The 14,323-nt window shown below is 47.2% G+C and overlaps 1 protein-coding gene across 1 annotated transcript; it reads left to right on the forward strand.

Annotated features, from left to right (window-relative positions):
• The first annotated feature begins 11,371 nt into the window (after positions 1-11,371).
• Positions 11,372-12,408, forward strand: LOC135612511 (brassinosteroid-responsive RING protein 1-like). Its single transcript, XM_065108888.1, has one exon. It carries the CDS (start codon positions 11,517-11,519, stop codon positions 12,123-12,125), a length of 609 nt encoding a protein of 202 aa, XP_064964960.1. The 5' UTR covers positions 11,372-11,516; the 3' UTR covers positions 12,126-12,408.
• The last annotated feature ends 1,915 nt before the right edge of the window (positions 12,409-14,323 follow it).

The following is a 14,323-nucleotide window of genomic DNA, read 5'->3' on the forward strand; positions in this document are numbered from 1 at the left end:
ATTGGCCGAGATGTAGTCAGCGATGGAGAATGGACTAGCCGAGATGTGCTCGGCAATAGATTGGCCGAGATGTGCTCGGCAATAGATTGGCCAAGATGTGCTTAGCAAAGGATTGGCTAAGACGTAGTGGGCAATGGACTAGCCGAGATGCGCTCGGGTGGACTTACCGATACGTACTCGGGCGAATTGGCCGAGATGTGCTCGACAATGGACTGGCTGAGATACGCTCGGCAATGGATTAGCCGAGACGTACTCTGGCAGACTGGCCGAGATGTAGCCATCGATGGACTGGCTAAGATGCGCTCGGCAATGAACTAGCTGAGATGTAGTTGACTTGGACTAGCCGAGATGTGCTCCATAAAGGGCTAGCCGAGACATAGTCAGTAGTGGACTAGCCGAGATGTGCTCTGATAGAACCCCAAAGGAATTCTATGTAGATTGAACTTTGAGGGGGATCAACCCTTGAAACACTATAGGAGTTCCTCCCTCCTAGAAGTTGGCCAAATAACTATAATTATAGACAGATCTTATTCTCAAAGAGATGGAAGCTACATGCTTATATAGGGCTCCAAACCCTAGCTCTAGGGGCTGCTTCCTAAGTGAGTTACCCCTTTTGCCCTCAACTCTAACCAACCAGCCTAGTAAAAGGGTGGCAACGACTAAGAAGCCCAAAGGCCCAAATATAAACCCTAGCCACTCTTCTTTATAGGATAGAGACAGCTATATGAGGTTTCTTACAATTTCATAGGGTTTTATTAGCTACTTTTTGGTTGACTAGGACCCAACCCTACTAGGGTCCTATCAAGCCTGCCCTATCCAAATCAGCCTTGTCCTCAAGGCTGAGGTTCCATGAACTCAGGGAACCGGGTCTTCAACTCCTCATATGATTCCCATGTGGCATCTTCAAGTGGTAAATTATTCCAATGCACTAGTACTTCAGTAAAGAGACGTCAACGATGCATCACGATTCTGCGATCGAGGATGGCTTGTGGTTGGGCTTGAATATCTCCATCATCAGTGGTGTTGGGCAGTTGGATCTGGGGTGACTCGTGTTCTCCCAACTTGGGCTTGAAGCATGACATATGGAAGACAAGGTAAATTTTGGCATCCTCAAGCAATTTAAGTCTGTACGCCATGACTCCAATATACTCTGTGATCTGATAGGGCCTATAAAAACGTAAGGATAGCTTTAGGGAGGCTCGAGTATTGATAGAGAGTTGCTTATATGGGTGTAGGCGAAGATAAACCCAATCTCCTACTAAAAATTCTCTTTCGCTTCGTCGTGTGTTGGCTTGCTGCTTCATTCTGGCTTGAGCGGTAGAGAGATTATCCTTTAGCAGTTGTATGAGTTTATCTCTGTCAATCAATTCTTGGTCGACTTGATCTACCTTGGCCGAGCCAATTACATACTTTGGAATCACAAGGGCCGGTCGATCATATAGTGCTTCATAAGGGGCACATTTGTAGATGAATAATATATAGTATTATATCATTATTCAGCCTAGGGAAGCCATTTTGCCCACTCCTTTGGCTGGTCACTAGCGAAACACCGAAGGTACATCTCTAAACACATGTTTACCACCTTTGTTTGGCCGTCAGTTTGTGGATGATACGCTATGCTTATCTTGAGTTTGGTGCCCTATAACTGAAATAACTTGGTCCAAAATTTACTGGTGAAGATCTTGTCATGATCACTTACAATGGACTTTGGCATCCCATGCAGTTTAACAATATTTTCTATAAAAATCTAGGCAATACTAGCAGTAGTGTAAGGATTTCACATAGCACAAAAATGAGCATATTTCGTATGTTGATCAACCACCACGAGAATTGTGCTTTTACCTTTGGAAGGTGGAAGCCCTTCGATGAAGTCCATGGAGATGTCAGTTCACACCAATCTAGTATGGGTGGTGGTTGTAGCTTTCTTGGACTTGCCACTATTTCACCCTTGTGCTGTTGACATACATCACATTGTGCCACATATTTAGCAATAATTTTTTTCATCCCTCTCCAATAAAAAATTTGCTTCACTCTTTTGTAGGTTCTCAGGAATCCGGAGTGCCCTACTAAAGGTGTGGAGTGTATTTCATGCAAGATGATTTTAATGCAAGGGGAGTCGGGTATAAGCACAATGCGACCTTTGTAGCGTAGATCCCTCAAATCCCAAGTGTAGTGAGCTATTGCACTTGGATCCTCCTCCAAATTTTTTATGATATTGCTGAACTTTGGATCCTTCTTCCATTCTTCTTTAATGCCCTTGAGGAAGCTGGTGGTAGGAAGGGATATGGTTGAAAACTTAGCTTGCTCAAGCAGCCATGAGAGTGCATCTGCAACAACGTTTTCTTTCCCCTTTTTGTAAATAATTTCATAATCAAATCCTAGAAGTTTGGTTACCCATTTTTATCGCTCAGGGGGTGATATATTTTACTCCAAAAGTACTTGAGGCTTCTATGGTCGGTTTTAATTTGAAATCGTCGGTCGATCAAGTAGGGTCTCCACCTCGTTACTGCGTGCACAATGGCGAGTATCTCTTTATCATATATTGATATGTTTTGATGGGAGAACGATAATGCCATGCTGGTGTATGTGAGTGGTTGACCATCTCACATATGAATGACTCCAATTTCGACTCCAGATGCGTCGGCCTCAATGATGAAGGGTTGGCTGAAATCTGGTAGTGCGAGCATCGACGTCGTCATCATGGCTGCCTTAAGTTTCTCGAAGGCAGCAAAGGCTTTGTCCGACCATTGGAAGGCATCTTTTTTTAGTAGAGAAGTGAGGGGTGAACTGATCTTCCCATAGTCCTTAACAAATTTTCGGTAGTAGCCCGTTAGTCCAAGGAACCCGCGCAGTAATTTCATGTTTGTAGGTTTCAGCCAGCCTTGCATTGCCTCAATTGTTGTTGGGTCTACTGCCACTCCTTTGTTGAATCTCGGATTTTGATGATGAAGTCAATTGTTATTTGTTATCTAATCCATATGTTGAGATAAGTGTGCAGGATTAACTATGATGAAAGTAAGACATGCAGCAGGAGTTGCACCGGAGTCAAGACTATGATCACGTTGGGAGTTCGAGAGTTCGACGGAAGTCCGGACGGTCGTCAGAGGTTTTGCGGGAACAAATCCGAGAAGTCCAGGAGCTTGCCAAAAGAAGCTCGTCGGAACTCACCAAGTGGATCGTCGCAAGTCCAGGAGTTTGTCGGAAGTCCGTCGGAGCATCGCCGAAGGTTCGTCGGATGTTCGCCGGAAGTTCGCTGGAAGCTCGCCGGAAGAAGCGATTGATGCACCGGAGCAAGTTGTAGTGAATGTCTTAAGAAATGTCGTAGTTAGCATGTAGATTAAGTTAGGAATGGGAGGTGATCCCATTAACTTAATCTGGGGGCAATTGGGCCCTTGACAGACCCAAATTGGGCCGAATGGATCAACCCATTTGGACCATAATTCCTGCTAGGCAGTGGCACCGCCCAGGAGAGGGTCTCCCAGGAAAGCTGGGCGGTGCAACCGCCCCAAGCAGGCGGTGGCACCGCCTAGGCTCAGTCTTCGAGCGAGATTGGGCGGTGCAACCGTGTTAGGATCAAGAGCACTAAGAGGGGGGGGTGAATTAGTGCAGCGGAAAACTTTATGCGATTAAAATGAAACTGCGTTCGTTTGATAAAAACGATTTCGATGTAAAAGCCGATTCTAAGATTACTTTAACTTAAGATTAAGCGAGATGACGTTAAAGTAAATCTATGAAGGCAGTTTGCAGTTTATGATGAAAATCAGAATGCAAGCGCAAACTGAAATGCGACGATCGTACGATAAAACCGATTTATGTCTAAATGCCAATTTTGAGGATACTGAACTTTAAGATACGTTTTATAAATGCGCAGAAGGTAGTTTGCAGTTATGATTGAAATCAAAACGTAAACGTAAACTGAAATGTAATGATCGTACGAAAAAGCCGATTTACGTCTAAACGCAGATTCGAAAAGCTCTGAACTTAGAAACTCGTTCGTAAAAGCGCAGAAGGCAGTAGCTATTTAGGAGGTTTGCAGTAAAGATAAAATGCTCAAAGTAAATGCAAACCGAGATTTAGAGTGGTTCGGTCAATCTTGACCTACTCCACTTTTGGCTTCCTCCACCGACGAGGTCACCGACGTCAACTAGAGGCCTTCCTTCAATAGACGAAGGCCAACCATCCTTTTACAGTTTCACTCTTTTTGACGGGCTTGGGAGACAACCCTTAAAGAATTTTCTCTCCTCTCTTTACAACTCAGAACTTGGAAGAAAAGAGGGAGAAGAACTTTTGGCCTTTACAACAATTTTGAGCTCTAAGAATCACAGAAAAAGATCAAGATTTCGGTGTGTGTCTGTGCTCTTTCAGTGCTGAATGGGTGGGGTATTTATAGGCCCTAACCCAGTTCAAATTTGGAGCTCAAAACTGTCAATTCCTGGAATTTCGGGATCAGGCGGTTGCACCTCCTGACTGGAGCGGTTGCACCGCGTGGCAGAGCTCGAAGGCTGAGCCTCTAGGCGGTGCCACCTCCTGTCAGGGGCGATTGCACCTCCTGCCAGAGCTCGAAGACTGAGCTCAGGCGGTTGCACCTCCTGACTGAGGCGGTTGCACCACCTGGCAGAGCTCGAAGACTGAGCTCAGGCGGTGCCACCTCCTGTCAGGGGAGGTTGCACCGCCCAGTCTCGCTCGGAGACTGAGCCCAGGCGGTGCCACCTCCTGGCTGGGGCGGTTGCACCGCCCAGTCTCACTCGGAGACTTAGCATAGGCGGTGCTACCTCTTGGCCTAGGCGGTTGCACGTCCCACAGCAATCAGGGTCCGAATGGGTTGATCCATTCGGCCCAATTTGGATTTTTTAGGGGCCCAATTGCCCCAAGATTAAGCTAATGGGATCACCTCCCATTTCCAACTTAATCAATGTGCTAACTACGATATTTTCTAAGACGTTTACTGCAACTTGCTCCGATGCGTCAATCGCTTCTTCCAGCGAGCTTTCGGCGAACTTCCGTTGATCATCTGATAAACCCTCGGTGATGCTCCTGCGGACTTCCGGCAAACTCCTGGACTTGCGACGATCCACTTGGCAAGTTTCGACGAGCTTCTTTGGCAAGCTTATGGACTTCTCGGATTTGTTCCCGTAGAACCTCCGACGATTGTCCGAACTTCCGTCGAACTCTCGAACTCCCAACGTGATCATTGTCTTGACTCCGGCGCAACTCCTACTGCATGTCTTACTTTCATCGTAGTTAATCCTGCACATGTAAACAAAACTTTGATCGAGACAATTAATCCTAAGCAATTAACCAAGTTGTCCGGCATGTCATTGGTCCCTCGACGCTTCGTCCGATTCTTCGGCGCATCGTCCTCTCCTGCAGCCTATTGCCCAATCGGCCAGTTGACTTCGCAACTCCGATATCCTTGGCACAATACCTGCTCTTCTTGGCCCGATGCCCGAGTCCATGGCCCGAAGCCTTCTGTCGATACGTCGACCGATCCACTAGCCCGACGTCCAATCTTCTGACATGTTCCTCCGGCACAACATGATTTTCCTGCTTTAATTGTCTCATCCTGATCAAAGCATCCCGTGTCACTCAAAACACAGATTAAATCATAGACATATATCAAGTAGTTTCATCATCAAAATACGAGATTCAACAAACCGCCCCTGACAGGCGGCAACCTTTACATCAAACTTGGTGGCACTTTAGGATTCTTCCGTCGGCAACCTTTACATCGAACTTGGTGCAACTTTCGATGTAGAGCATCATCCAAGTAGCAACCTTACTATTTAGGAAGTTATTAGTGCTGCCCGTGTCGATGAGAACAGTGATCGATTGTTGTTTAAGAAGGCCTCCAACTTTCATCGTTTGCGGGTTTGAGTAGCTGGCCAGTGTGTGTACCATAAAGTCAGTTGGTTGTGGCTCTTCTTCTACATATTCTTCTTTATATTTAAGGCTCTTTTCTAGATGTTCAATGATCTCTTCTTCTACTGGTTCAATCACAAGAAGTCTCCCTTTTTTACAACGATGCTCGTAGCTCCACGGCTCATCGTAGTGCCAACATAACCCCCTTGTAGATCGCTCCTGAAGCTCTTCTCTTAACAACCTTTTTGGTGTAGGGGCTTGGTTGACAGAAGGGGGGGCTGAAGGCTTTGGTATTGCTGGTTGGGGAGTGACCCTAGTCCTCCGGGCTTCATGGTTCAATCGCTCCTCTTGAAGTCACGCGAAAGAGATGGCTGCCATAAGCATGTACAGTTGTCACACTTTAACTTCTCCTCGGATCTCCGACTTTAAGCCCTCAATGAAGGTCCTCAATAGCTATTTTTTAGACCAATCATGAGTTTGATTAGATAACCTTTCAAACCTGGTTTGGTACTCCTAAATGGTGGAGGTTTGTCAGATCTTTGCTAGTTGTTCGTCAATGTTCTCATAATCGGTTGGTCCGAAGCGGATCAACAGTCCTTCTTTGAATTGTCACCATGAGAGGACTCAGTGAGTGTGTTCAAACCAGTCAAACCACTGTATGACATCTCTTTTAAGATGTATAGCTATAATTTCCACCATGGATGCGTCCGTGATTTTGTGGTACCAAAAATACGCACGCGAGATCCAACCAATTGGGTCTCCTTCTTCTCATCTAGGGAAGTCCACCCTCATGCATGAATAGTAGAGATCGGTTATAGAGCCTCCCCTCTCTTTGAAGTCATCTCTTCAGGCTTGGTATGATTGATTAGAGCTCTCTCCTTGATGTGATTTCTTTGGGCTTGGTGGTCGGCCCAAACTGAGTTCGGTAAAGAGAGTCTGAATCTTATCCTTCATTCATGCCTCGAAGGCTTCGAATTTAGCATTGATTGCCTCCTTAGATGCCATAGTATATACCTCCAAATCTGTAATGTTAAGATCTCTCTTTTATTGTCGGGTTAAAGGCATGTATAGGTTGAGAAAAGTGGTGGTCAAAAGGGTTAGTGGATTGGTGGATGTAGGTTACGGTTTAAGCTTGTTTTGTGGCTGTTTTGGGTGTAGTTTGAGGGTGTGGTTTTGTGAAGTTTTAGGGCTGTGATGGTAGTGGATGAATGTTAGGGAAAAAAGTTTTAGATCTGTGGTAGATGGTAGCAAAGGTTTGATAGAAATCAATGGAAGCTAATGCAAATATGTGTTGTCTTGTAAGAGCAGAATTGTTGTCGAAGAAATAGCGGTTTCTTGACAAAATTTTCAGCAAAAACTGAGAGATTTGAGGAGGGAATTTGACAGCAAAATCTCAATTTATATAATAGCAATAATAACCAATTTAATTAAGAAAAATTCGGTAGTATAATAGTAAGGAAATTGGTGCAAGTTGTGATAGCAAAATTCTCGTCGAAAAATTTCAACGATTTGCAACGAAAATTTGCAGCAACACAAGAATGTTTTCAGAGATGAATCCTCAATAAATCAATCTTAGATGAAAGCTAAGATGATCTATGAAGTGTATAAGAAATTTCATTCAAAAAGGATTATAAATTGATTGGTTAAAGGCAACAATATACAACTAAAATTTTCTGTAGCAATCATTTGTTCGCAAAGATGATAACTTTTATGATGAAAGGAATTTGCAGCACGTGATAGATAAGAAGAGTTCTTTTTGGTATTTTGAATGAAAAATTACAAAAGCAAAAGGTATTAGTGATAGGAGAATACCAGATCTCTGTTGCAATTGGAGGTGACGGTAGTAGATTGATTTGATCCACGATAGAAGATGACGATGGAGATGGCAACATCAAGAGCAATTATAGGAATTGCTTGGCTGGTGGTGAGCGGCAGGGATGGCAGCAAATGCAGCAAGATCGCTGCTCTGATACCCAATGATAGAACCCTAAAGGAATTCTATGTAGATTGATCTTTGAGGGGGATCAACCCTTGGAACGCTATAGGGGTTCCTCCCTCCTAGAAGTCGGCCAAATAATTTCAATTGTAGATAGATCTTATTCTTAAAGAGATAGAAGCTACATGCTTATATAGGGCTCCAAACCCTAGCCCTAGGGGCTGCTTCCTAAGTGAGTTACCCCTTTTGCCCTCAACTCTAACCAACCAGCCTAGTAAAAGGGGGCGATGACTAGGAAGCCCAAAGACCCAAATATAAACCCTAGCCACACTTCTTTATAGGATAGAGGTGGATAGGTGGGGTTTATTATAATCTTACAAGGTTTTATTAGCTGCTTATTGGTTGAGCAACCCTGCTAGGGTCCTATCATGCTCAAGCGGACTAGTGGAGATGTGCTCAGCAAAGGACTAACTGAGACGTAGTCAATAATGGACTGGTCGAGATGAGATGTACTCAGGCGGAGTGGCCAAGATGTGCTTAGCAAAGGGACGCATGTAGGCGGGAAGTTTCACCTACAAGCGGGAAGTTCACACTGTGATGACTACTGATGTGCCCTACCCTAAGGTCATATTGACCAACTAATCAATCCTCAAGAGAGGGTAGCAATCCTTCATGCATGCCCAGTTAAGATTAGTGTTGTCAATGCATATCCTCCAACTTCCAATATATTTTTTGACAAGGACTATGTTGGATAACCACTAAAGGTATTTGGCCTTGGCTATATACCCTGCTTCCATTAGTCAGTCCATCTCATCATTGATCACCTTCTACCGTTCAAGGGTGAACTTCCGAGGCCTCTACTTTATTGGTCACACCTCGGGAAGGATGTTCAAGTGGTGTTGCGTGACCTTGTGATCAATTCTCGGCATGTCTTTGGGTGACCAGGCGAAGATGTCGACATTCTTTATCAAGAAACTGATGAGTTGGACCTGGTCCTTCTCTGGCAGCATGGAGCCAATCTTCATAGTCTAATCGATCATGCCTCCTCTTCGATGGTTTTGTGGGTTGACCTCGGGGCTTTTCCGCACGTTATCTTTTGTGGTCCTCGTGCTTCCCAGCCTCCAATGCCTTGGCCACCGTATACTGATTGGCTCGTTGGAGCATTTCTAGAATAGTCACCGATGGCCTCTCGATCAATGACCAAAAGAACCCAGATGGACATAGTCCCATCAAGAATGCCTACATAATCAGAGAAGGATGAGTATTGGGGACTGCTTTGATTTTGGTGATGAAGTGAGCGACGAAGTGGGAAAGGGGCTCATCGTCCTTCTAGCTCAAGCCAAGAAGCATGACCACAGATGGCTTGGGCCAAGCACTGGCCAATAAGTTGAGCTCGAACTCTCTTACGAGCTGATCAAAGGATGAGATCAAAGAAGGTCTTAACCTGTTTGTACCACATCCGAGTCGGACCTTAGAGGGTGGTGAGAAAGGCCCGACATATTAAAGCATCGGATGTGCTATACAGAGCCATTTGTGCCCAGAAAGCGGTGACATGCTCCACTGGGTTAGAGTAGTCATCGTAGGCCTCCAATGTCGGGAAGCGAAAATCGAGGGGAATCAACTTGTCTTGGATCTCTGAGACAAAAGGAGATCCCCCGAAGGTGTCTTTCCTATGTTCTTCCTTCGACTTATGAAACTCTCTCTGGACCTCATCTAGGCATCGATTAACTAGGTGCAATGGAGCCCTGAAAGAGTTAGTTGACAGAGTGTCCAATTTTGGACAACTCGTGGCGGCTTATGGGGCCTTTGGGGTACCGCACTCCAATGTCAATCTTCGGCCTCTTGACTATTCTTCATTTGGCGGGTAGGCATCCATCACTCAGGGTTGTCGGTCGACCGTGGGAGGGTCCTTAGGCACAGGGGAGAGAGTTGGTGGGGTCACAAGCAAGGGTAATTGCGATGGCACTATTGGGTGAGAAAGCTGGGGGATAGGGGGAATGATATTTGCACCATCCCAATCAAAGCTTGAACCTGATGGGTGAGGCTAAGGAATACTTCGGCGGAGATGATGGAGGGTCTCATGCTCCCCTCGGGGGGAAGAGCCTGGGGTCATTAAACAACCTCTAGTAGTGGCTCAGGGTTTGGGACGTAGCATTTCCATCTGCATGCGGAGGGAGAGGGAGTTGTCCCCCGAGGTCGAAAGTGGAAGGGGTTGCATGCATCCCTTCTCCAGGACGCTCGCCGAGGTTGGTCGGCGGTTGGCGTTCTTGCGACATGGGCCCTCCTTTTAGCATCAAAAATATTTTATACCTTTATATCGTGATCGAGGTATCAGCATGACTTGGCCCGTCTCGAGTGCGCAAGGTCACTAGCACAGCTTGAGTTGGAGTGTATTAACCCGAGATTTGATTGAGAGGGCGTAGGCCTCGTTCTCCCAAGTGGAGGCTGAAGATCACTCATTTAGTTATCTGTCGGATGCCTACACACAGGTCAAAATCAGAAGGGGTATTCCCAACTTGACCCCTCTGATGTTTAAGTAAGCAAGAGTTGAAGATGGGAGAGTTGTAGTATGTGTGTGTATGAAGTTCGACTCCAGCACTATTCCTGGGGGTGGCTTTTATACCTGTTGTCACGTGTTGACGTACGTAGATGTTAATGGTTGTTGGCATCTTCGTACGTAGGTGTTTAAAGACATCGTCGCCATGGGTGGTCAGCTCGTATGTTGAGACACGGGCAGTGTTAGTAGAGTGTGCTTGCAACATAGACGGTAGGTGATTGCATTGAGGTATTGAGTTGACTCGATGTACCATACTAGTCTTGAAATAGCGTGTTAAGTCCGTCGTGATAGTCGAGTGTCCGTAGAGTGGATATCATATACAATATCCCACCTTGGATGTTTTAGTTGGATCAACAGTCTGGTCAGCAAGTAGCAGGATGTATCCACCCCTTCTTTTGGCTGTTTTTCTCAAAGACCGAGGTAAAAGAGTCGTATGAGTAGCTCCAACATCAAGTCCCCACCAGGGAAGGGAATGGAATCGCGGGCGAGCCAACTTGCACCGGAAAACACCAGCCATGCCAAAACAACTCACCGCCACGGCAGCTGCTGAGATGCGTACATCTCTCCTTCCGTGTCCTATCCTGCACAACGAAGGGCATCATACTTTTAACAGGTTGAATATTGAAGGACCAGACGGAATTGTCTGCCAGTGTGGCCCCCAGGACACGGTTGCAGATTACCCGATATGGGACAGACTCGCCATTGCCCAGTCCATGGACGTGGGCATGCTGCGGGCCGTTGACCACGCGGCCCCCTGCGAGACAAAAGTAGAACAGCCAATGGACGTCAAGCAAAATGCATAGAATAGACAGCTCGAGCGGCTCGCACCTTCCTGAAACCATCCTTGTCTTCCTTTCTACAACAAACAAAAGAGGGCGTCATATGACACATCTTTCCAACTCGTTCCGCGAACAATTCCGCTTGTCGATTACCACGCAGCTTCCTCGCCTGATTCACTTTGGATTTCCGCGTCATTCTCGCCCAATTCCCTGCTTATAAATCGCCCACCCTAGTGGAACGGGTGGTCACATCTCCCTGCACAAGCCACAACCGCCAACCCCCACCGTGAGATCTTGGGGGAGCACCAAGGAAGAGGAGGAAGTCCTTCGAAGTCGAGCATCGAAGAAGAGGAGAAGATACTTGCGTGTTCTTTGTGGTGTCGACATGGGGTTCCCGGCAGGCTACTCGGAGCTGCTTCTGCTGCCAAGAATCCTCCTCCACATAGCCCTAATCCTTGGCTCCGTGCGGCGGCTCGTTTTCTGGGTCTTCCACGCGGTCGGCCTCGGTGACCTCGTCGACTCCGACGCTCCCTGGCCCGAGAACAGCGGCCACAGCCAGCTCGACCATCACCACCACCACCACCAGCAACCGTCGCAATTCCGGTCGGTGTCGGCGATGCTGATCCAGGAGGCGCTCCCGGTGGTGCGGTACGAGGAGCTGGTGGCGGCGGGACAGCACGTCGGCGGCAGTTGCGCGGTCTGCCTGTGCGAGTTCGAGGACGCGGAGGAGGTCCGGCGGCTGAGCAATTGCAGGCACGTCTTCCACCGCGGCTGCCTTGACCGGTGGCTGGAGTATGACCAGCGGACTTGCCCGCTGTGCCGCACGCAGCTCGTTGGGGAGGAGACGCAGGACGCCCTCGACGATCAAATGTGGGCCGCCGCCGGTGTCCCGGATTCGTACTACGACGACTACTACTCGTTTCCGTTTGTTTCACCCTCGCCGTCGAGCCCATCATCTCTGCTTCTTCCCCACCAGCTGTTTTCTTCCTACTAACTAAACCTGCAAATACAAGAAGGCAGAAGAAACACAAGTTCGGATCGGCCAATTGTATATATATGAATGACACTGAACGAGAGAAACAGGGTGATCAAGAAAGAAGAAGAAGAGAGAAGGTGAGGAACACTGTTTCTTCCTCTGTAGCGCGATAGGGGATTTGAAATTTGTTTTGCAGTGTTTAGAACATTCTTTCTTTTCTTTCAATTTCTGTTCTTCTCCTTTCCTTGGGTTGTAAAGCTGGTGTGGCGACATTAAGATTGAAAAGGATTTCTTCAAATTACGTTTATAAGAATATCCATTGAATTCATTCAGAAGGAAGACGAGAAGGGCAGAAGGAAAAAGAGGAGACTATCCATTGAATTCCTATCTTTTCTTGATATTAAGGAATAAAGAAGAGGAGGAAGGGAAAAGGGAGGAAGAGTTTGGAAGAAGAGGAGAAATAGGAGGAAGCGCACCCGAAAGAGGAATGCGGCTACCAACAGTAAGCTCGAGAAATCGTGCGATGTTCGGCGGGGGAGAAGAGGGCTCACGAAATCATGAGCCCTAATTGACAACTATAATTTTTTTTGTTTGTTTTAATTGGATATCATCCGAAATGGAGATGATCCGTGGACCCTTTTTTGCTCACTGCTCAGACAGATAAATGCGGGTGGATACGAATGAATCCAAATGAGATTATGATTCTTGCTCTTCAGAAGAATTTTTATTTCGGTATTACATATAGCCTCTCAATTATACTTTTTATCTTAGAAAAATTTTCACATAGCATTTCGATAATTATGGATTATCTCATATATTGGAACCTTTATAATTCTTATATTTTAAAAATTTATATCAAGATCTTTATAATTATAAAGTAAAATAATTGATCTCATTTTTCTAACTCGTCAGTTGCACCGATGGAATTATCGATTGATTGATGTGCTGAATTATCAATTTTACGAATGATAAAAGGGTTATTTGACGTTAACCAAATCGTACACGGGCGGTGGGCTTACGTGGCCTCTGCGCACGCCAACAGCGCGTGAACCGGGTGCACCCTCGCCTCCTTCGCTGTTGCCGACTACGCTGACGTTGCCACCTCCATCATCGCGATCTGGGCGAGGAGGGACGCGTCGTCGCTGGCCGCCGCGACGGTGCACGCCATCGCTACCTCCCGTTACTGTAGAGACTGGGCGGGAAGCCCGGAAGGGGCGACATGATGTCGTCGAGAGTCGGGGCGGGGCCGTGGACGCGCCGTGTGGAGGAGGTGAGGTAGGCGGTGGAGATCACCACGAAGACGAAGAAGAAGAAGAGCGTCCACACGTCAAGCGGCTCCGCAACCTCTGGCAGCCACTGCATGCCGAAGTCGAAGACGACTAGGTGTGGACGGAGTTCACGGAGGAGGGACTCCACTTGGGGCATGGTCCCGTCCACGGCGGGCTTGAGGTGTGTTGGTGTAACCAACTTTAAGCCATGGCCTCGGGCCGACGCAGTTTGGTTCGGGTCCGGATGATAGGAGATTTTTCCGGAACGACCCTTGAGTCCGCTGAGGTGCCGGCTGTGATGGTCCGATCGGAAAAAGATCGTCGTTTCCTCCGGGAGGGGGCTCCTTGCCTGGGTATTTAGAGGGAGGTCACCGTCTTCACACCTGCACACAGGTCGAGTCGAGAAGCTCAACTCGATCCCTCCGACAATCAAGTTAGAAGATCGTAGAAGGGGAATTATTTAGCTAAGTGGTGCATTCTTTTTTTTTCTCCTCTTTTCCCCTACGTTACCTGATAAACGCGAGGGTATTTATAGGGAAGATTATCGTTGCCTGATGTGCCTGCTGGCAGGGAGCAGGATCGTACTCCTGGTAGCGTCTGACACCGACGTTGGCGTAGCGTGAGGGATCGAACCTGAGCAGGGTGTTAATGTGCCTCGGTCGGCGTTTCGATCTGTGTTGACCAGGTGCTGTGAGGCATCATTTGGGCCAGTTGACGTCACTCGAGTCTTATCGTAATTATTATCCTCATCAACGAGCTTGGCCGCTGGTGACGCCGGGGAGAGGTTGGCCGTGCTATCGACGCCTAAGGGCATGCCGTGCACAGCCAACAGGTGGAGCAAGACAACAAAGGTGGACATGGAGGCGGGGAGAAGCGACTCGATCTGTGGGACGTTGGCGTTAGCGGAGAGGAAGGTGATGCGCACGCCAATCCCGGTAGCACAGGACG

Source organism: Musa acuminata, chromosome BXJ2-5 (genome assembly GCF_036884655.1).
Source record: "Musa acuminata AAA Group cultivar baxijiao chromosome BXJ2-5, Cavendish_Baxijiao_AAA, whole genome shotgun sequence".
Classification (NCBI taxonomy): domain Eukaryota; kingdom Viridiplantae; phylum Streptophyta; class Magnoliopsida; order Zingiberales; family Musaceae; genus Musa; species Musa acuminata.